The sequence below is a fragment of the Coregonus clupeaformis genome, chromosome 25, assembly GCF_020615455.1.
Source record: "Coregonus clupeaformis isolate EN_2021a chromosome 25, ASM2061545v1, whole genome shotgun sequence".
In the NCBI taxonomy this organism is placed as follows: Eukaryota; Metazoa; Chordata; class Actinopteri; order Salmoniformes; family Salmonidae; genus Coregonus; species Coregonus clupeaformis.
In genome coordinates, this window is record NC_059216.1 from 28,985,350 (window position 1) to 29,009,356 (window position 24,007).

General features: G+C 45.8%; 1 protein-coding gene across 3 annotated transcripts in view; it reads right to left on the reverse strand.

Moving 5' to 3' along the window:
* Positions 1 to 24,007, reverse strand: part of LOC121539490 (disheveled-associated activator of morphogenesis 1-like) — an 86,561-nt gene that overhangs the window by 30,907 nt on the left and 31,647 nt on the right. For all 3 annotated transcript variants that reach the window (XM_041848018.2, XM_041848019.2, XM_041848017.2), the window contains exon 2: positions 14,336 to 14,579. In XM_041848018.2, coding sequence (XP_041703952.2) covers positions 14,336 to 14,518 — 183 coding nt within the window. In that variant the 5' untranslated portion in view covers positions 14,519 to 14,579. The remainder of the gene's footprint in view (positions 1 to 14,335; positions 14,580 to 24,007) is intronic.

Consider the following 24,007-nt stretch of genomic DNA (forward strand, 5'->3'; position numbering starts at 1 on the left):
GACAGGGGAGGAGGAGAGCACATCACTTCTGGACTTCAGGACCCTGGCTGCCAGAGCGGTATGGAATGAGAGGGCCCTGATCGACCATTACCGGTGTAGTCTACGGGAGGACGTTCATCGGGAGCTGGCCTGCAGGGACACCACCCTTACACTCGACCAGCTGGTGGATTTATCCATCCGGCTGGATAACCAGTAGGCCACCCGCGGACGTCCGGTTCAGGGTCCGTCCATTCCATCCCCCAGCACCTCCGACCCTACCCCTATGGAGCTCGGAGGCGCTACTCTAAGGGTGACCGGAGGGGGGGCCGTTTCCTGCACCAAGTATGGCCGCAGAGGGCACACTGCTGGTTGGTGCTGGGGAGGTTCCCCAGGGAGTCGAGGCAGCAGGCAGGGCACTGGTGGATCATCCCAGGTGAGTAGGCACCCGACTCACCCAGAGCTCTCTGTTGCGCACATGTATGTCTGTATAAAGTTTCCTGAGTTTTCCCCGCATTCCCAGCATAAGGCGCTAGTAGATTCAGGTGCAGCTGGGAACTTTATTGACCGTGCCTTTGCACTTAGAATAGGGATCCCTATTGTTACTGTTGATGTGCCCTTTCCTGTACATGCCTTAGATAGTCGTCCTTTAGGATCGGGCCTGATTAGGGAGGTCACAGCTCCACTATGTATGATAACGCAGGAGGGTCATGAGGAGAGTATTAGTCTCTTCCTGATCGATTCTCCTGCGTTTCATGTGGTGTTGGGGCTTCCCTGGTTGGCCCATCATGACCCCACCATTTTGTGGCAACAGAGGGCTCTGAAGGGATGGTCACGTCAGTGCTCAGGGAGGTGTGTAGGTGGTTCCGTAGGTGCAACTTCGGTGGAAAGTCCAAACCAGGTGTCCCCCATGCACATTCCCCCCTGAACATACCGATTTGGCTCTCGCTTTCTGTAAAAAGAAGGTGACTCAATTACCACCCCATCGACGGGGGGATTGTGCGATAAATCTCCAGGAAGACGCAGCACTTCCCAGGAGTCACGTGTATCCTCTGTCACAGGAGGAGACGGCGGCTATGGAAACATATGTCTCCGAATCTTTGGGACAGGGATACATTCGGCCTTCCACTTCACCTGCCTCCTCGAGTTTCTTTTTTGTGAAGAAGAAGTATGGAGGTTTACGCCCGTGCATTGACTATCGGGGTATAAATCAGATCACGGTGAAGTACAGTTACCTGTTGCCTCTCATAGCCAGTGTGACCGAGTCATTGCATGGGGCGTGCTTCTTCACAAAACTGGATCTCAGGAGCGCGTACAACTTGGTGCGTATCCGGGAGGAGGATGAGTGGAAGACTGCATTTAGTACCACCTCTGGGCACTATGAGTACCTCGTCATGCCGTACGGGTTGATGAATGCTCCATCAGTCTTCCAATCCTTTGTAGATGAGATCTTCAGGGACCTGCACGGGCAGGGTGTAGTGGTGTATATAGATGACACTCATATACTCCGCTACACGTGCCAAGCATGTGTCCCTGGTGCGCAAGGTGCTTGGTCGACTGTTGGAGCATGACCTGTACGTCAAGGCTGAGAAATGTCTGTTCTTCCAACAGTCCGTCTCCTTCCTAGGGTACCGCCTGTCCGCGTCAGGGGTGGAGATGGAGAATGACTGCATTTCAGCCGTGCGTAATTGGCTGACTCCAACCACGGTAAAGGAAGTGCAGCGGTTCTTAGGGTTTGCCAACTACTACCGGAGGTTTATCCAGGGCTTTGGTCAGATAGCGGCTCCCATTACCTCCTTGCTGAAGGGGGGACCGGTGCGACTGCAGTGGTCAGCTGGGGCGGACAGGGCTTTTGGTTACCTGAAGGCTCTGTTTACTTCGGCTCCTGTGCTGGCTCATCCGGATCCCTCCTTAGCATTCATAGTAGAGGTGGACGCGTCCGAGGCAGGGATAGGAGCTGTGCTGTCTCAGTGCTCGGGTACGCCACCAAAGCTCTGCCCCTGTGCTTTCTTTTCGAAGAAGCTCAGCCCGGCGGAGCGAAACTATGATGTGGGGGACCGGGAGCTGTTAGCTGTTGTCAAGGCTCTGAAGGCGTAGAGACATTGGCTTGAGGAGGCTAAACACCCTTTCCTCATTTGGACTGACCACCGCAATCTGGAGTACATCCTGCCGGCGAGGAGACTGAACCCTCGCCAGGCAAGGTGGGCCATGTTTTTCACCCGTTTTGTTTTCACCCTATCCTACAGACCAGGTTCCCAGAACGCTAAGGCAGATGCTCTGTCCCGGATGTATGACTCAGAGGAGCGGTCCACGGATCCCACTCCCATACTTCCGGCTTCTTGCCTGGTGGCACCGGTGGTATGGGAGGTTGACGCGGACATCAAGCGGGCGTTACGTGCGGAGCCCACTCCCACCCAGTGTCCGGTTCCGTGTCTGTACATTCCGTTTGATGTCCGCGATCGATTGATCTGTTGGGCCCACACGTCACCCTCCTCTGGTCATCCTGGCATCGGTCGGACAGTGCGCTGTCTTAGTGGGAAGTACTGGTGGCCCACTTTAGCTAAGGACGTGAAGGTTTATGTTTCCTCCTGCTCGGTGTGCGCCCAGTGCAAGGCACCTAGACACCTGCCCAGAGGGAAATTACAACCCATATCCGTTCCACAACGGCCGTGGTCACACCTATCGGTGGACTTCGTGACAGATCTTCCTCCGTCACAAGGTAACACCACGATCCTGGTCATTGTGGATCGGTTTTCTAAGTCCTGCCGTCTCCTTCCTTTGCCCGGTCTCCCTACGGCCCTACAGACTGCGGAGGCTCTGTTTACCCACGTCTTCCAGCACTACGGGGTGCCTGAGGATATAGTGTCTGATCGGGGTCCCCAGTTCACATCGAGGGTCTGGAGGGCGTTCATGGAACTTCTGGGGGTCTCGGTCAGCCTGACCTCAGGTTTTCACCCCGAGAGTAATGGGCAGGTGGAGAGAGTTAACCAGGATGTGGGTAGGTTTCTGTGGTCCTATTGCCAGGACCGGCCGGGGGAGTGGGTGGCTTTCATCCCCTGGGCAGAGATGGCCCAAAACTCCCTCCGCCACTCCTCCGCTAACATGTCTCCATTTCAGTGTGTACTAGGGTATCAGCCGGTCCTGGCACCGTGGCATCAGAGCCAGATCGAGGCACCTGCGGTGGATGAATGGCCACCGCAGTGAGGCCCCGTTGTATGCACCGGGGAACCGGGTCTGGCTCTCGACCCGAAACCTGCCCCTTCGCCTGCCCTGCCGGAAGCTGGGTCCGCGATTTGTGGAGCCATTTAAAGTCCTGAGGAGACTGAACAATGGGGGTGCCACAGGGTTCAATTCTTGGGCCGACTCTTTTCTCTGTGTATATCAATGATGTCGCTCTTGCTGCTGGAGACTCTCAGATCCACCTCTACGCAGACGACACCATTTTGTATACATCTGGCCCTTCACTGGACACTGTGTTAACAAACCTCCAAACGAGCTTCAATGCCATACAACACTCCTTCAGTAGCCTCCAACTGCTCTTAAACACTAGTAAAACTAAATGCATGCTCTTCAATCGAACGCTGCTGGCACCCGCCCACCCGACTAGAATCACTACTCTCGACGGGTCTGACCTAGAGTATGTGGACAACTACAAATACCTAGGTGTCTGGTTAGACTGTAAACTCTCCTTCCAGACTCACATTAAGAATCTCACATTAAATCTAGAATTGGCTTCCTATTTCGCAACAAAGCCTCCTTCACTCATGCTGCCAAACATGCCCTCGTAAAACTGACTATCCTACCGATCCTTGACTTCGGCGATGTCATTTACAAAATAGCCTCCAACACTCTACTCAGCAAATTGGATGTAGTCTATCACAGTGCCATCCGTTTTGTCTCCAAAGCCCCATACACTACACACCACTGTGACCTGTACGCTCTTGTTGGCTGGTCCTCACTACATATTCGTCGCCAAACCCACTGGCTCCAGGCCATCTATAAATCACTGCTAGGCAAATCCCCGCCTTATCTTAGCTCATTGGTCACCATAGCAACACCCACCCGTAGTATGCGCTCCAGCAGGTATATCTCACTGGTCATCCCCAAAGCCAACACCTCCTTTGGCCGCCATTCCTTCCGGTTCTCTGCTGCCAATGACTGGAACGAATTGCAAAAATCTCTGAAGCTGGAGACTCTTATCTCCCTCACTAACTTTAAGCATCAGTTGTCAGAGCACCTTACCGATCACTGCACCTGTACACAGCCCATCTGAAATTAGCCCACCCAACTACCTCATCCCTATATTGTTATTTATTTTGCTCATTTGCACCCCAGTATCTCTATTTGCACATCATCTCTTGCACATCTATCATTCCAGTGTTAATACTAATTGTAATTATTTTGCACTATAGCCTATTTATTGCCTTACCTCCATAACTTGCTACATTTGCACACACTGTAAATATATTTTCTGTTGTATTTTTGACTTTATGTTTTGATTTACCCCATATGTAACTCTGTGTTGTTGTTTTTATCGCACTGCTTTGCTTTATCTTGGCCAGGTCGCAGTTGTAAATGAGAACTTGTTCTCAACTGGCTTACCTGGTTAAATAAAGGTGAAATAAAAAAAATAAAAAAAAGGTTTGTTATAGGTTACAGCTCCCCCCTGATTACCATATTAACCCCTCGTTCCATGTGTCTCTCCTCAGGCCGGTGGTGGCTGGTTCGCTCCAGCAGTCTGAGGTACGGGAGGTTCCTCCGCCCCCACTGGACATCGGGGGGGCCCCGGCGTATACTGTGCGAGCCATCATGGACTCAAGGCGTCGGGCGAGGGGCCTTCCGTACCTCGTGGAGTGGGAGGGGTACGGTCCGGAGGAGAGATGCTGGGTGCCGGTGAAGGACATCCTGGACCCTTCCTTACTACAGGGATTTCACCGTCTCCACCCGGATCGTCCTGCACCTCGTCCTCCGGGTCATCCCCGAGGTCGGTGTCGGCGCACTGCTGGAGCCTCGCGTCTAGGGGGGGGGTACTGTCACGACTCCCGCCGAAGTTGGTGCCTCTCCTTGTGCGGGCGGCTATCGGCGGTCGTCGTCACCGGCTTTCTAGCTGCCATCGATCTACGTTTCTGTTTTCCATTTGTTTTGTCTGTATTGTACACACCTGGTTCCCATCACGTTAATTTGTTTCCCTATTTAACCCTCTGGTTCCCTCATGGTGTTGTGCGTGATTGTTCCTTGTTTGGTGTTATATACTGCTGTGAGCTGTTGTATTTCCCTGCGTGGAAATTAGATTAGTTATTTCATAGTTTTGATGTCTTCACTATTATTCTACAATGTAGAAAATAGTAAAAATAAAGAAAAACCCTTGAATGAGTAGGTGTTCTAAGACTTTTGACCGGTAGTGTATATATTCTCCATTTAGCAGATGCTTTTATGCGAAGCGACTTACAGTCATGTGTGCAAATATTTTACGTATGGGTGGCCGGCCCCAGGAAACAAACCCGCAATCCTGGCTTTGCAAGTGCCATGCTCTATCAACTGAGCCATACAGGATAGCTATGAATGCTCTGTGTCTGCGTGTGTGTGTATGCCCCATCCATATGTGTCTGCTGTTCCCAACATCTAAACCAGCCTGCAGCATCATTGATCCACTGTCTGCTCTCTCTGTATGTCTGTCACCAATCATGACCACTTACAGCCAAACATCCATTGTCCCTGCAATATCACATAATTATTGACATCCCATAGAATTGCATTGGACAGATTCCAGACAGGACAGGATGGCTGCCAAGTGGGATATCAAAGGATTATTACATTACGAGTGACCTGACAACACCCCATTTCTATGACAACACCCATAACGCATCAGAATTCCTGTCTGGACTGGATCAAATCACATTTTATTTGTCACATGCTTCGTAAACAACAGGCAGACTAACAGGGAAATGCTTATGGCCCGTCCCAGCAATGCAGAGAAAAATAATAACACGAGAGATAAATAAACAATGACTAATGATAACTTGGATATATACACGGGGCACCAGTACCGAGTCAATGTGCAGGGTACAAGGTAATTGAGGTAGATACAGAATGCACATATAGGTAGGGGTAAAGTGACTTGGCAACAGGATACATAATAAACAGTAGCAGCAGTGTATGTAATGAATCAAAAAGGGTCAATGCAGATAGTTAAATAGTTAACTAAATAGCTACCCGGACTAACTATTTAGCAGTCTTATGGCTTGTGGGTAGAAGCTGCTCTGGGTCCTGTTAGTTCCAGACTTGGTGCATCGGTATCACTTGCCGTGCGGTAGCAGAGAGAACAGTCTTTGACTTGGGTGGCTGGAGTCTGACAATTGTTTGGGCCTTCCTCTGACACCGGCTGGTATAAAGGTCTTGGATGGCAGGAAGCTCAGCCCCAGTGATGTACTGGGCCATACGCACTACCCTCTGTAGCGCCTTGCTGTCTGATGCCAAGCAGTTGCCATACCAAGCGGTGATGCAGCCACTCAAGATGCTCTCAATGGCGCAGCTGTAGAACTTTTTGAGGATTTGAGGTCCCATGCCAAATCTTTTCAGCCTCCTTAGGGGGAAGAGGCGTTGTCGTGCCTTCTTCACGACTGTGTTGGTGTGTGTGTTAATTCCTTAGTTGTTGTTGACACCGAGGAACTTGAAGTTCTCGACCCATTCCACTACAGCCCCGTCAATATGGATGGGGGCGTGCTCGGCCCTCCGTTTCTTGTAGTCCACGTTCAGCTCCTTTGTCTTGCTGACATTGAGGGAGAGGTTGTTGTCCTGGCATCACACTGCCAGGTCACTGACCTCCTCCATATAGGCTGTCTCATCATCGTCGGTGATCAGGTCTACCACCGTCCTGTGTCGTCAGCAAACTTAATGATGGTGTTAGAGTCGTGCGCGGCCACACAGTTCTGGTTGAACTGGGAGTACAAGAAGGGATTAAGCACGCAGCCCTGAGGAGCCCCCGTGTTGATGGTCAGTGTGGTGGATATGTTGTTGTCTACCTTCACCACCTGGGGGTGGCCGGTCAGGAAGTCCAGGATCCAGTTGCAGATGGAAGTGTTCAGTCCCAGGGACCAGGGCTTAGTGATGAGCTTCGAGGGCACTATGGTGATGAACGATGAGCTGTAGTCAATGAACGGCATTCTCAAATAGGTGTTCTTTTTGTACACATGGGAGAGGGCAGTGTGGAGTGCAATAAAGTTTGCGTCATCTGTGGATCTGTTGGGGCGGTATGCGAATTGGAGTGGGTCCAGGGCGTCTAGGATGATGGTGTTGATGTGACCCATTACCAGCCTTTCAAAGCATTTCAAGGCTACAGATGTGAGTGCTACGGGGCAATAGTAATTTAGACAGGTTACCTTGGCGTTCTTGGGTGGTCTACTTGAAACACAATGGCTACGGAGAGCGTGATCACACAGTTGTCCGGAACTGCTGGTGCTCTCATGAATGGTTCATTGTTGCTTGTGTCAAAGCTAGCATAGAAGGCATTTAGCACGTCTGGTAGCCTCGCGTCACTGGGCAGTTCGCGGCTCGGTTTCCCTTTGTAATCCATGATAGTTTGCAAGCCTTGCCATATCCGACGACCGTCAGCGCCGGCGTAGTAGGATTCGATCTTAGTCTTGTATTGACGCATTGCCTGTTTGATGGCTTGTCAGAGGTCATAGCTGGATTTCTTATAAACATTCCAGATTAGTGTCCCACTCCTTGAAAGTGGCAGCTCTAGCCTTTAGATCAGTGCGGATGTTGCCTGTAACCCATGGCTCCAATTGCTCTTAAACGCTAGTAAAACTAAATGCATGCTCTTCAATCGAACGCTGCTTGCACCCTCCCGCCCGACTAGAATCACTACTCTCGGCGGGTCTGACTTAGAATATGTGGACAACTACAAATACCTAGGTGTCTGGTTAGACCGTAAACTCTCCTTCCAGACTCACATTAAGCATCTCCAATCCAAAGTTACATCTAGAATTGGCTTCTTATTTCGCAACAAAGCTTCCTTCACTCATGCTGCCAAACATGCCCTCGTAAAACTGACTATCCTACCGATCCTTGACTTCGGCGATGTCATTTCCAAAATAGCCTCCAACACTCTACTCAGCAAATTGGATGTAGTCTATCACAGTGCCATCCGTTTTGTCACCAAAGCCCCATATACTACCCACCATTGTGAACTGTACTTGCCCTACCTCCATAACGTACTACCTTTGCACACACTGTATATAGATTTTCAATTTTTCTATTGTGTTATTGACTGTACGTTTTGTTTATCCCATATGTAACTCTGTGTTGTTGTTTTTATCGCACTGCTTTGCTTTATCTTGGCCAGGTCGCAGTTGTAAATGAGAACTTGTTCTCAACTGGCCTACCTGGTTAAATAAAGGTTAAATACATTTATTTTATTTTAAATAAGACATGGGACACTTCTCCAGGTTTAACATTAGAGATCGCGCACCAGCTGTTAACAAATAGACACACCACTCCCTCCCTCATCTTACCCGAGGCTGCCGACCGGTCTTGATGATGTATGGAAAAGCCAACAAGATGTACTGTATATTATCCATCTCCTTGTTCAGCCACGACTCTGTGAAACAGAATATTACAGTTCTTCAGGTCCTGTTGGTAGGATAGTATCAAACGGAGCTCGTCCAGTTTGTTCTCTAGTGACTGTACCTAGAGGCGGTTTATTTGCTTGTCAACGTAGTTTGGTCTGGATGCCGGCTCATCTGCCTCTTTTGCGCCATCGCATCCACTTTTGAGTCCCAGGGATTAGGGCCTTGTGCCGGAGTAAGCAGAACGTCCAGAACTGCCGACTTGTTGAAGTAGAAACCGGTTAGTGATCGCTGTTCTGATCTCCAGATGCTGTTTTCAGTCATAGGAAATTATGTTAAAAATAATCCCCACGATGCGTATCAAAGTAGTGCAGTGGATGTATACGCCATATCAATTAATACGGTTGAGGGAACCGATCAGAATGTTTAGCTTACAACTATTTTTCTTCACATTTTAGGCGCAGCACTGTGCAAGCTGTGGTAGGCCTATGTGCGAATGTTCCAAAATGCAATTTGCAGGAAAACACTGTTCTAAAATTCGCATTGCATATGTGAGCGGTTTCATGGACAGAGATGGAAATATCTGTTAGAAATGTTGAAAGAGGGGAGATCTAAAGATGCAACAACTATCATGGGTTGCTAATATGACTAGGATAATGCCTTCGGCTGCTAGACAATTAAAGAAAGTTGAAAAACAGGAGAAGTCTTTACAAAATAATGAGGAAGTCTTTATAAAATAATTGTCTCCACCTTTCTATGGTGGGATATTGGCTATAGGCTACTTTGAAGCAAGACAAGACATGCCTCCTAATATGAAGTAAAATGTCCAAGTTTCAAACAATTAAGGAACAGGAAAGATATAGAGATGGCAATGATAGGCCTAACCGTCTTCTGGTAGATAGAAAGGCTTCCCAAAAACCTTCTCAATTAAATGTTAACTAGTTACAAAGAAGCTTATGCCAACCTGTCAGAATTTGCATCAATCCAGTGGCCATTTGTTTTGCAAACTCCATCTCATGTGCTACAGAAACGCCGCTAACCATACCACAGTGCAAAGTGCCTTTACACTTGAATTAAAACAGTAACTACTCTCAAAAATAGAAGTGGTCACCTGATGTGGTTTAAGCATTGTTATGGACTTAGAACATCCAATTTTGTTGTTTTTCTATTAACAAAGTGTGATTTAGGAAATTTTGGAAAGATCTGAATTTCTGATTCAGTTGACTACTATTAGCATACTTGCACAGTACAGCTTGGGTTGGCTTGACTGTGAAAGACCAATATGGGATTCATCATTTTAGGTCATTCAGAGTGTATGTCACTGTTTCGCAAATAGTTTTTCACGCAGGATGTCTTTCCTTTGCTGGCAAAATTTGAGTATACCCACTTCTCCAGGTACCACTACACCACTGGACGGAAGGAAGGAATGGAGGACTGAAATAACTTATAGATAACTAGAGAGCTTCCTAAATCATTTTGCAGCTAACCTTTGAAGCAATATAAATAACTTCAAAGAAAATAACAAACACATGTCTCTCTATGTATCCTGTATTACTCTTCTTCTTTCAAATATGAACTAAGTGGATGGTTGGCAATATCCCCTCTTCTATTAAGGCACCTCCCCGTTTCTGACAGTTTTCTTCCGTTTCGTGCCTACTGAACATGACCCAAGCCATATTTCCCTCATCCTGAGACATAGAGCCAGGGTGTTTACCAGGCTAGAGTTTAGGCTGATACTGTTTGACATCTCTGTTTTGGCCCATTGTGAGAGGTCCAATCAGGACACAATGGCTGCAGATGGATTCTCTGCAGGAGGCTTGTTTGGCCAGTGCCAGGAACGACGGACCCGGCGTAGCTTGTGCAGTCCTGCAAGTCGAGGGGCCCGACCGTGCCGCTGGCTGCTGCTGCTGGGGAGGGACAGGGACAGGCACCGTCATGAGCTGGTGGCCCCAGCCTGCACAGACGCTCACTGGCCCCCTGCTCAATGGAGTCTTCAGAGCTAAATGAGGATGAGCTGTATTGTCTCACTCAAAGCAGCTAACCCTAGTGAGAGTAACAAGGGGATCACAGAGAGCTTGGGATTATTAGGATGAGCACTAGGAAGAAGCTATTCTCTATCCCTTTAGTGGCATGAGCACTGGGCCTTTGTTAACCCTGTGATGACCATACAAAGAGGAAGCCATGGGCCTCGTGAGTTTTCTGAAGTTTCCTTCATCTGAAATACTATATAGTCTCTGATCACTACTTTTCTCTCCCTCTCTCCTCCAACCCTACCCACTCAGCCATCACAATCTTATCTGTCTCTCTCCCACTACTCTCTCCTCTTCTATCCTATCATCTCTACCTTCTGCTAAATCCTTCTCTCTCCTGTCTCCTGATTCTGCCTTTTCGACCCTACTCTCCTCCCTTTCCGCATCCTATGACTCTCACTGTCCCCTTTCCTCTTGGCCGGCTCAGCCATCACCTCCTGCTCCGTGGCTGAATGACTCACTGCGAGCTTACAGAATAGGGCTGCGGGCAGCTGAGCGGAAATGGAGGAAAACTAAAGTTCCGGAGGACCTATCCCTTCTCTCTACCTTCTCTTCCTCTGTATCCGCTATTAAAGCCGCTTTCTATCACTCTATATTTCAAGCTTCTGCCTCTAACCCTAGGAAACTTTTCTCCACCTTCTCCTCCCTCCTTAATGTTCCACCACCTCCTCCCCTCCCTCCTACCTCTCCGTGGACGACTCTGTCAACCATTTTGTAAAGAAGATTGACGATATCGGTTCCTCATTCACTCAGCCTAATGACTCCACTGGTCCCACTCTCACAGAACTACCCTATACCTTGACCTCTTTCTCCCCTCTCTCTCCAGATGGAATCCTGCAACTAGTGACGTCCAGCCGCCTGGCAACCTGCCCACTCAACCCCTTCCCCTCCTCCCTTCTCCAGACCATCTCTGGAGACCTCCCATTCCTCACTTCCCCTCATCAACTCATCCCTAACTACTGGTTGCGTCCTCTCGGACTTCAAGACGGCCAGAGTTGCTCCCTTCCTCAAGAAACAAACGTCAAAAACTAGACCGTTAGCCCTTCTTTCTTTTCTTTCAAAAACACTTGATCGTGCTGTCTATGACCAACTCTCTTGCTATCTCTCTCAGAACTATCTTCTTGACCCTAACTAGTCAGGCTTCAAGACGGCTCACTCAACTGAGACTGCTCTCCTCTGTGTCACAGAGGCTCTACGCTCTGCCAAAGCTGACTCTCTCTCCTCTGTTTTCATCCTCCTAGATTTATCCGCTGCCTTTGACACTGTGAACCATCAGATCCTCTTCTCCACCCTCTCAGTGCTGGGCATCTCAGGCGTTGCACACTCTTGGATTGCATCCTACCTGGCAGGTCGCTCCTACCAGGTGATGTGGAGAGGATCTGAGTCTGCACCACATACTCTCACATGCTCTCACTACTGGACTCGGTTCTAGGCCCTCTCCTCTTTTCTATATACACCAAGTCACTTGGCTCCGTCATATCCTCACATGGTCTCTCATTTTTTTATTTTTTTATTTGCTGAGCACTTGTTGGCTGCTTTTCCTTCACTCTGCAGTCCGACTCATCCCAAACCATCTCAATTGGGTTGAGGTCGGGGGATTGTGGAGGCCACGTCATCTGATGCAGCACTCCATCACTCTCCTTCTTGGTAAAATAGCCCTTACACAGCCTGGAGGTGTGTTGGGTCATTGTCCTGTTGAAAAACAAATGATAGTCCCACTAAGCCCAAACCAGATGGGATGGCGTATCGCTGCAGAATGCTGTGGTAGCCGTGCTGGTTAAGTGTGCCTTGAATTCTAAATAAATCACAGACGGTGTCACCAGCAAAGCACCCCCCACCATAACACCTCCTCCTCCATGCTTTACGGTGGAAACTACACATGTGGAGATCATCCGTTCACCCACACCGCGTTTCACAAAGACACGGCGGTTGGAACCAAAAATCTCACATTTGGACTCCAGACCAAAGGACACATTTCCACCGGTCTAATGTCCATTGCTCGTGTTTCTTGGCCCAAGCAAGTTTCTTCTTATTATTGGTGTCCTTTAGTAGTGGTTTCTTTGCAGTAATTCGACCATGAAGGCCTGATTCATACAGTCCCCTCTGAACAGTTGATGTTGAGATGTGTCTGTTACTTGAACTCTGTGAAGCATTTATTTGGGCTGCAATTTCTGAGGCTGGTAACTCTAATGAACTTATCCTCTGCAGCAGAGGTAACTCTGGGTCTTCCTTTCCTGTGGCGGTCCTCATGAGAGCCAGTTTCATCATAGCGCTTGATGGTTTTTGCGACTGCACTTGAAGAAACTTTCAAAGTTCTTGACATTTTCCGTATTGACTGACCTTCATGTCTTAAAGTAATGATGGACTGTCATTTCTCTTTGCTTGTTTGAGCTGTTCTTGCCATAATATGGACTTGGTCTTTTATCATATATGGCTATCTCTGTATACCTTGTCACAACACAACTGATTGGCTCAAACGCATTAAGAAGGAAAGAAATTCCATAAATTAACTTTTAAGAAGGCACACCTGTTAATTGAAATGCATTCCAGGTGACTACCTCATGAAGCTGGTTGAGAGAATGCCAAGAGTGTGCAAAGCTGTCATCAAGGCAAAGGGTGGCTATTTGAAGAATCTCAAATATAAAATATATTTATATGTTTTGTTTAACACTTTTTTGGTTACTACATGATTCCATATGTGTTATTTCATAGTTTTGATTTCTTCACTATTATTCTACAATATGAAAAATAGTTTAAAAAAAAAAAAAACTTGAATGAGTAGGTGTGTCCAAACTTTTGACTGGTAGTGTACTTTATTGAGGTTGTCTCACCAAGCTATCTTAAAATGAATGCACTAATTGTCGCTCTGGATAAGAGCGTCTGCTAAATGACTAAAATATAAATGTAAAATGTATTTGCAGGGAGCAGGCTTCATCCTTTTTAGTGTACTCAAGCTAGTAGTAAAATGCCTTTATATTGCTGTCAATAAGCATTGATTATGCTGGAAACAAGCTAACATAAAGTATTTCAGAGGAAATATATCAAAAGCGAGCCCCTCCCTTAGTGAGTATTTATGAGTCCGAGTCACACAGCCAGGCCCTGAAAACAGAGTTGAAGAAAAGCAAGTGCAGACCTGGCCGCTATGCCTTCAAACATGGCAGCAATCCACGTATCCCCCACATATGATTAAGCTAGTTAAATATTTCACAGTCCTGAAAGATTTTGATCCGACTGTAATCATGTAATAAATGAAAGCCATGAATGGCAAGATCCCTTTAGTCATCTATACTGTAGAGCTGAACCAACTACCAACCAGCAGCTCTTAAAGGGATACTTTAAGAGCTGCTTCCCCAGAGTCAGATGATCTCGTAGATACCATTTGTATGTCTCTGTGTCCAGTATGAAGAACGTTAGAGGTAGTTTCTCGAGCCAATGCTAACTAGACAAACGGCCTCATTGCCAAAATCCCGAACTATCCCTTTAATTGGTGAGAGAGGCAGAGTAGAGAGAGAGAGAGAGAGAGAGAGAGAGAGAGGCAGAGTAGAGGGAGAGTGAGAGAGAGGCAGAGTAGAGAGAGAGAGAGAGGCAGAGTTGAGAGAGAAAGAAAGAAAGGCAGAGTAGAGCGAGAGAGAGAGGCAGAGTAGAGCGAGAGAGAGGCAGAGTAGAGAAAGAGAGAGAGAGAGAGAGGCAGAGCAGAGAGAGAGAGAGACAGACAGCAGTTCAGCATGGCATTGGGCCCAGCCCAGGGACAGTACGTACAACCAGTTCAGAGAACATGGCATCCAGCTCCTCTTCATGCGGCATGGGCAGGGAGGGCTCCATGGTCTGTAGGATGAAGTTACTGTCATGGCGAAGGCGGTAGGTGATCTCCGGGTGATCACTCCCTTTAAAACAGCAGAAAATATCGAAGAGGCCCCGCCCTGGACGCTTGCGAGGGGCCATGGCGTGGCGGCCAGGGATTGGGCTTTTTCTAGGGTACGTTACTGTCTCTCACCACGGCTTCCTGTAGAAGGAGACAAGAGGGGAAACAAGACAGAATGTTAGTGAAATACATGGTCGGAGTCGTTTCACCAGGTCATTCATCGCAATCACTTTGGCTTCTGAGGGTGTGATATATGCCATCCCCAGGGAGCGCGATGTATGTAAATTCTAACCCTGAGGGTATGGTCTATATATCCCCCCAAGGTGTGGTCTATGTCACTCCCAGGGCGTGGTGTATGTCACACAGAGGAAATTATCTATGTCATGGGCAATTCCGTGGTAACAGAATTTTTCACTTTAAAATGTATGTCAAACCAAAACCAATGATTGCAAAGTTAAACAAACCATACAACTCTATGCACAAGGATGACATTTAACAATTTCCACAGGATATTTACCAAAAACACATTTACTTGAAGAACAGTGCAGATGCAAAGTTTGGTAACAGAATTACGGCACAAACAGCACAAACTGTCATTCTATCACCAAATGTTGCATCTGTACTGTTCTTCAAGTAAATGTGGGTGGCTGAGTTAAAACACAGGCCTAACATTTAAAAAGTTATCCTTTTTAGATAAAACTATACTACATATAATCACGTCACCAAATAACTGATTTAAACACACTATTTTGCAAAGGATGTCTACAGTAGCCTCAACAGCAATTTGTAGGGTAGCACCATTGTGTAGCCGGAGGACAGCTAGCTTCCGTCCTCCTCTGGGTACATTGACTTCAATACAAAACATAGGAGGGTCATGGTTCTAACCCCCTTCTATAGACTTACACAGTAATTATGACAACTTCCGGAGGATGTCCTCCAGCCTATCAGAGCTCTTGTAGCATGAACTGACATGTTGTCCACCCAATCAAAGGATAAGAGCATTAATCAATTTTCCCTATACAGTGAGGGAAAAAAGTATTTGATCTCCTGCTGATTTTGTACGTTTGCCCACTGACAAAGAAATTATCAGTCTATAATTTTAATGGTAGGTTTATTTGAACAGTGAGAGACAGAAAAACAACAAAAAAATCCAGAAAAATGCATGTAAAAAATGTTATAAATTGATTTGCATTTTAATGAGGGAAATAAGTATTTGACCCCCTCTTAATCAGAAAGATTTCTGGCTCCCTGGTGTCTTTTATACAGGTAACGAGCTGAGATTAGGAGCACACTCTTAAAGGGAGTGCTCCTAATCTCATCTTGTTACCTGTATAAAAGACACCTGTCCACAGAAGCAATCAATCAATCAGATTCCAAACTCTCCACCATGGCTAAGACCAAAGAGCTCTCCAAGGATGTCAGGGACAAGATTGTAGACCTAAACAAGGCTGTAATGGGCTACAAGACCATCGCCAAGCAGCTTGGTGAGAAGGTGACAACAGTTGGTGCGATTATTCGCAAATGGAAGAAACACAAAAGAACTGTCAATCTCCCTCGGCCTGGGGCTCCATGCAAGATCTCACCTCGTGGAGTTGCAATGATCATGAGAACGGTGAGGAATCAGCCCAGAACTACACGGGAGGATCTTGTCAATGATCTCAGGGCAGCTGGGACCATAGTCACCAAGAAAACAATTGGTAACACATTACGCCATGAAGGACTGAAATCCTGCAGCGCCCGCAAGGTCCCCCTGCTCAAGAAAGCACATATACATGCCCGTCTGAAGTTTGCCAATGAACATCTGAATGATTCAGAGGAGAATTGGGTGAAAGTGTTGTGGTCAGATGAGACCAAAATCGAGCTCTTTGGCATCAACTCAACTCGCTGTGATTGGAGGAGGAGGAATACCCCAAGAACACCATCCCCACCGTCAAACATGGAGGTGGAAACATTATGCTTTGGGGGTGTTTTTCTGCTAAGGGGACAGGACAACTTCACTGCATCAAAGGGACGATGGACGGCGCCATGTACCGTCAAATCTTGGGTGAGAACCTCCTTCCCTCAGCCAGGGCATTGAAAATGGGTCGTGGATGGGTATTCCAGCATGACAATGACCCAAAAAACATGGCCAAGGCAACAAAGGAGTGTCTCAAGAAGAAGCACATTAAGGTCCTGGAGTGGCCTAGCCAGACTCCAGACCTTAATCCCATAGAAAATCTGTGGAGGGAGCTGAAGGTTCGAGTTGCCAAACGTCAGCCTCCAAACCTTAATGACTTGGAGAAGATCTGCAAAGAGGAATGGGGCAAAATCCCTCCTGAGATGTGTGCAAACCTGGTGGCCAACTACAAGAAACGTCTGACCTCTGTGATTGCCAACAAGGGTTTTGCCACCAAGTACTAAGTCATGTTTTGCAGAGGGGCCAAATACTTAATTCCCTCATTAAAATGCAAATCAATTTATAACATTTTTGACATGCATTTTTCTGGATTTTTTTGTTTTATTCTGTCTCTCACTGTTCATATAAACCTACCATTAAAATTATAGACTGATCATTTCTTTGTCAGTGGGCAAACGTACAAAATCAGCAGGGGATCAAATACTTTTTTCCCTCACTGTACCCATCATGAGGTTGCTACAACCTAGCCTATGAATTAAAGTTTACAACGTAGGTGCACACAGGTCGAGAGACAAATTTGAGGTGACAGAGAGTGACATTCAATACCGCCTTGCACACTCTTGCCTGCATCTAGCTGATATATGGTGTAATCACTAGTCCAACAGTATGTTTATTCCTGTTTTGTTCCGTTTGCTTCTGTTTACATACACCCACGTTGTATTCCTTCTCTTCCCTTGTGGACTTCAGTACACAACACATCAGCTGTATGTGACCAGGCGAAAAAAACGTTCCAAGTCAAACCGATACACACAGCCTACATCGTAAAGTAACGTCATAGTCAGCATAGCTAATAGAACTAACACGTAAGTAAACCCGCTACAATCATGCAGTAACGTTAGTGTAAAGTCAGTAAGCAGTTACACCGGTGGGCCCCGGTGGCAATAAATTAGTAATACCAAAAGCTTACCTTGACTTGGAAAAGTTCCAGTGTTGTGTTGGAAAGTCATAGCCAGCTAGCTAACATAGCATCCCTCCGTTTGAGCAGGGTGTTTCAGTAGGCTAAACTCGATAGCTGCATTTGCTAGCTAAGTAAGTGAAACTGAAAGAGAAAATAAAAATATGAAATCTCTCTCTCTTGCTTCTCCTTCATTATGGAATAAATTAATTTGTCTTCATCTCTCTTTGAGTCAACTACTCACCACATTTTATACACTGCAGTGCTAGCTAGCTGTAGCTTATGCTTTCAGTACTAGATCAATTCTCTGATCCTTTCATTGGGTGGACAACATGTCAGTTCATGCTGCAAGAGCTCTGACAGGCTTGAGGACGTCCTCCGGAAGTTGTCATAATTACTGTGTAAGTCCATGGAAGGGTGTGAGAACCATGAGCCTCCAAGGTTTTGTATTGAAGTCAATGTATCCAGAGCAGGACGGAAGCTAGCTGTCCTCCGGCTACACCATGGTGCTACCCTATAGAGTGCTGTTGAGGCTACTGTAGACGTTCTTCGCAAAATAGTGTGTTTTAATCAGTTATTTGGTGACATATAGTTTTATCTAAAATGTATTTAATTTTTATGAAATTCACTGAGGAGGATGGTATTGGTCAGGGAGATGACCAAGAACTCAATGGTCACTCTGACAGAGCTCCAGAGTTCCTCTGTGGAGATGGGAGAACCTTCCAGAAGGACAACCATCTCTGCAGCACTGAGGAGTGGCAGACGGAAGCCATTCCTCAGTAAAAGGTACATGATAGCCCGCTTGGTGTTTGCCAAAAGGCACCTAAAGGACTCTCAGACCATGAGAAACAAGACTCTCTGGTCTGATGAAACCAAGATTGAACTCTTTGGCTGAATGCCAAGCGTCACGTCTGGAGGAAACCTGGCACCATCCCTACGGTGAAGCATGGTGGTGGCAGTATCATGCTGTGGGGATGTTTTTTCAGCGGCAGGGAGACTAGTCAGGATCGAGTGAAAGATGAACGGAGCAAAGTACAGAGAGATCCTTGATGAAAACGTGCTCCAGAGCGCTCAGGACCTCAGACTGGGGGCGAAGGTTCACCTTCCAACAGGACAACGACCCTAAGAACACAGCCAAGACAACCCAGGAGTGGCTTCTGGACAAGTCTCTGAATGTCCTCGAGTGGCCCAGCCAGAGCCCGGACTTGAACCCAATCTAACATCTCTGGATGCTGCCACCACCATGCTTCACTGTGGGGATGATGTTCTCAGGGTGATGAGAGGTGTTGGGTTTGCGCTAGACACAGCGTTTTCCTTGATGGCCAAAAAGCTCAATTTTAGTCTCATCTGACCAGAGTACCTTCTTCCATATGTTTGGGGAGTCTCCCACATGCCTTTTGGCGAACACCAAATGTGTTTGCTTATTATTTTCTTTAAGCAATGGCTTCTTTCTGGCCACTCTTCCGTAAAGCCCAGCTCTGTGGAGTGTACGGCTTAAAGTGGTTCTATGGACAGATACTCCAATCTCTGATGTGGAGCTTTGCAGCTCCTTCAGGGTTATCTTTGGTCTCTTTGTTGCCTCTCTGATTAATGCCCTACTTGCCTGGTCCGTGAGTTTTGGTGGGCGGCCCTCTCTTGGCAGGTTTGTTGTGGTGCCATATTCTTTCCATTTTTTAATAATAGATTTAATGGTGCTCTGTGGGATGTTGAAAGTTTCTGATATTTTTTTATAACCCAACCCTGATCTGTACTTCTCCACAACTTTGTCCCTGACCTGTTTGGAGAGCTCCTTGGTCTTCATGGTGCCACTTGCTTGGTGGTGCCCCTTGCTTAGTGGTGTTGCAGACTCTGGGGCCTTTCAGAACAGGTGTGTATATATACTGAGATCATGTGACTCTTAGATTGCACACAGGTGGACTTTATTTAACTCATTATGTGACTTCGGAAGGTAATTGGTTGCACCAGATCTTATTTAGGGGCTTCATAGCAAAGGGGGTGAATATATATGCACGCACCACTTTTCTGTTGTTTATTTTTTAGAACTTTTTGAAATAAGTTATTTTTTACATTTCACTTCACCAATTTGGACTATTTTGTGTATGTCCATTATATGACATCCACATACAAATCCATTTACATTAAAGGTTGTAATGCAATAAAATAGGAAAAATGCCAAGGGGGATGAATACTTTTGCAAGGCACTGCCTTCGGAAAGTATTCAGACCCCTTGTCTTTTCCCACATTTTGTTATGTTTCAGCATCATTCTAAAATCAATTAAAATGTTTTTTTCTCTCATCAATCTACACACAATACACCATAACAACAAAGCAAAAACTGGTTTTTAGAAATGTTTGCACATTTCAACATCTCTTTTTTTTTCTTTTTTTTCTTTTTTTGTATCTGAATGTCCTTGAGTGGCCCAGCCAGAGCCCGGACTTGAACCCGATCTAACATCTCTGGAGAGACCTGAAAATAGCTGCGCAGCGACACTCCCCATCCAACCTGACAGAGCTTGAGTGGATCTGCATAGAAGAATGGAGAAACTCCCCAAATACTGCTGTTCCAAGCTTGTAGCGTCATTCCCAAGAAGACTCAAGGCTGTGATTGCTGCCAAAGGTGCTTCAACAAAGTACTGAGTAAAGGGTCTGAATACTTATTTAAATGTGATATTATAAAAACCTGTTTTTGCTTTGTCATTATGGGGCATTGTGTGTAGATTGATGAGTGGAAGAAACGATTTAATCAATTTTAGAATAAGGCTGTAACATAACAAAAGGGGTCTGAATACTTTCCGAATGCACTGTATTACCTCAACTACCTCGTACCCCTGCACATTGACTCGGTACCAGTACTACTTTTATATAGCCTTGTTATTGTTGTCTTTTGCGTTACTAAGATCCAGTCTGGGCCAGTCATAACAAATGGCAGGACGTTAGTCTTTAAAGAGGGAAAGATTCGGATGTTATGAGAGTAAATCATGCGACTCGTATCTGTGAGCTTTGATTAAGCAGGAGCCAGAGACTCAACTCCCGCTGAGAGAATAAGAGACAAAATCTAAATGAAAGGAGAAAAGCAAAATAAAATAATATCACCTCAGAATTTTGTTAAACTGAAAAGTTACATGAATATTAACTTGTAATCATCTATGAGGTCCTGGGGTTAGCTAATAGAAACCAGGATTGGCATGAGAAGCCAATCTAACAACCGCAGGAGAGGAAAGTGAAACCCAGTAATCTGTGATAGCAGACGGTGTGGTCCCCGGTCAGTTTAGGGTCAGACTGAGGGCAGTCTACTCTGTTTTGGGTTAATTCACAAAAATCTCTGTGAATAATTTACACAAGGTTAGATGAGAGGGCCTTGCTCTCAATGTTTCTCCTGGGAGAGGTTGATATACACAAGGCCAGAGCGAGAGAGATCAGCTTCCAAAACAGCCAAGCAAGCACTACCCTGACCTTCCACAAAGCACTACGCAAACACCATCATTCAACCTCTTCAGTTACTATAAAGAGGCTTTTCTTGAACTAAGGATGTGTGGGTGTGGGTGTGGGTGTGCTAAATCCTGTGGTTGTGCAGCTAGGCTACATCCTGTGGTTGTGTAGCTGGCTAAATCCAGTGGTTGTGTCGCTAGACTAAAGCCTGTGGTTGTGTAGCTATGCTAAATCCTGTGTTCATGTAACTATGCTAAATCCTGTGGTTGAGTAGCTAGGCTAAATCCTGTGGATGTGTAGCTAGGCTAAATCCTGTGGTTGTGTAGCTGACTAAATCCTGTGGTTGTGTAGCTAGACTAAATCCTGTGGTTGTGTAGCTAGACTAAATCATGTGGTTGTGTAGCTATGCTAAATCCTGTGGTTGTGTAGCTAGGCTAAATCATGTTGTGTAGCTAGGCTAAATCCTGTGGTTGTGTATCTGGCTAAATCCTGTGGTTGTGTAGCTAGACTAAATCATGTGGTTGTGTAGCTGGCTAAATCCTGTGGTTGCGTAGCTAGACTAAATCATGTGGTTGTGTAGCTATGCTAAATCCTGTGGTTGTGTAGCTAGGCTAAATCCTGTGGTTGTGTAGCTAGGCTAAATCCTGTGGTTGTGTAGCTAGGCTAAATCCTGTTGTTGTGTAGCTAGGCTAAATCCTATGGTTGTGTAGCTAGGCTAAATCCTGTGGTTGTGTAACTAAGCTAAATCCTGTGGCTGTGTAGCTAGGCTAAATCCTGTGTTTGTGGAACACACATAACCCATACAATCCACACCATTGAAGTCTTGGAGTAGCCTATTAGAGAACAACTTTACCACTTTCTTACAGTAGGTATGGACAAATGAGAACAGACCAAGACTGGAAACATGAATGACCACTCTTTGCAGCAGGTAGGCCTATATACAGTATGTTGTATAGTTGCTTGTATAGGCTACTACTGTAGGATATTGTAAGGTATGATATGTATAATATTTCCTAATTTAATTGTGTTATCACTGAATCAACAGCTTACAAAGGCAGATGGTTTGAACATGTACAGTACCAGTCAAAAGTTTGGACACACCTACTCATTCAAGGGTTTTCTGTATTTTTACTATTTTCTACATTGTAGAATAATAGTGAAGACATCAAAACTATGAAATAACACATATGGAATCATGTAGTAACCAAAAAGGTGTTAAACAAATCAAAATATATTTAAGATTTGAGATTCTTCAAATAGCCACCCTTTGCCTTGATGACAGCTTTGCACACTCTTGGCATTCTCTCAACCAGCTTCACCTGAAATGCTTTTCCAAATATGGAAAAGAGTTCCCACATATGCTGAGCACTTGTTGGCTGCTTTTCCTTCACTCTGCAGTCCGACTCATCCCAAACCATCTCAATTGGGTTGAGGTCGAGGGATTGTGGAGGCCAGGTCATCTGATGGAGCACTCCATCACTCTCCTTCTTGGTCAAATAGCCCTTACACAGCCTGGAGGTGTGTTGGGTCATTGTCCTGTTGAAAAACAAATGATAGTCCCACTAAGCCCAAACCAGATGGGATGGCGTATCGCTGCAGAATTCTGTGGTAGCCATGCTGGTTAAGTATGCCTTGAATTCTAAATAAATCACAGACAGTGTCACCAGCAAAGCACCCCCACACCATAACACCTCCTCCTCCATGCTTTACGGTGGGAAATACACATGCGGAGATCATCCGTTCACCCAAAAGTTTCTCACAATTTGGACTCAAGATCAAAGGACACATTTCCACCAGTCTAATGTCAATTGCTCATGTTTCTTGGCCCAAGCAAGTCTCTTCTTCTTATTGGTGTCCTTTAGTAGTGGTTTCTTTGCAGCAATTCGACCATGAAGGCCTGATTCACACAGTCCCCTCTGAACAGTTGATGTTGAGATGTGTCTGTGACTTGAACTCTGTGAAGCATTTATTTGGGCTGCAATTACTGAGGCTGGTAACTCTAACGAACTTATCCTCTGCAGCAGAGGTAACTCTGGGTCTTCCATTCCTGTGGTGGTCCTCATGAGAGCCAGTTTCATCATAGCGCTTGATGATTTTTGTGACTGCACTTGAAGAAACGTTCAAAGTTCTTGAAATGTTCCATATTGACTGACCTTCATGTCTTAAAGTAATGATGGACTGTCGTTTCTCTTTGATTATTTGAGCTGTTCTTGCCATAATATGGACTTGGTCTTTTACCAAATAGGGCTATCTTCTGTATACCCTCCCTACCTTGTCACAACACAACTAATTGGCTCAAACGCATTAAGGAATAAATTCCACAAATTAACTTTTAAGAAGGCACACCTGTTAATTGAAATGCATTCCAGGTGACTACTTAATGAAGCTGGTTGAGAGAATGCCAAGAGTGTGCAAAGCTGTCATCAAGGCAAAGGGTGGCTATTTGAAGAATCTCAAATATAAAATATATTTTGATTTGTTTAACACTTTCTTGGTTACTACATGATTCCATATGTGTTATTTCATAGTTTTGATGTCTTAACTATTATTCTACAATGTAAAAAATTGTCTAAATAAATAAAAACCCTTGAATGAGTAGGTGTGTCCAAACATTTGACTGGTAGTGTATATGGAAATAAAGACAATGGCCGACAAAGTAAAAACAAACACACATCGTCTAGAGATGCCTAACCTTAAACATGACATAAAACCAAGATGTCTCTACACGAAATCAAATTAAAATAAGTGTCAAAATGAAAAAAAGTCTCTCTCCCCGGCAGTCATTTTAAAAACACATGAAACGGTCAGTTTATTTATGTGCTACCTTGTTCTTCCTGAATGGACTACCATCATCAGCACAGAGTGTGCGTCCCAAATGGCACCCTTTTTACTGCAGAACCTTTTACCAGGGCCCCTAGTATATAGGGAGTAGGATGCCATTTGGGACACAACCTGAGTGTTTTCCACATCTGCTGGACTCCAGTGCATCTGTCGGTTCCTACAATAGCAGATTATGAACATTACATGATCCATCTTTGGAAAGGGAATTTTTATGTTACAGGGAACTAA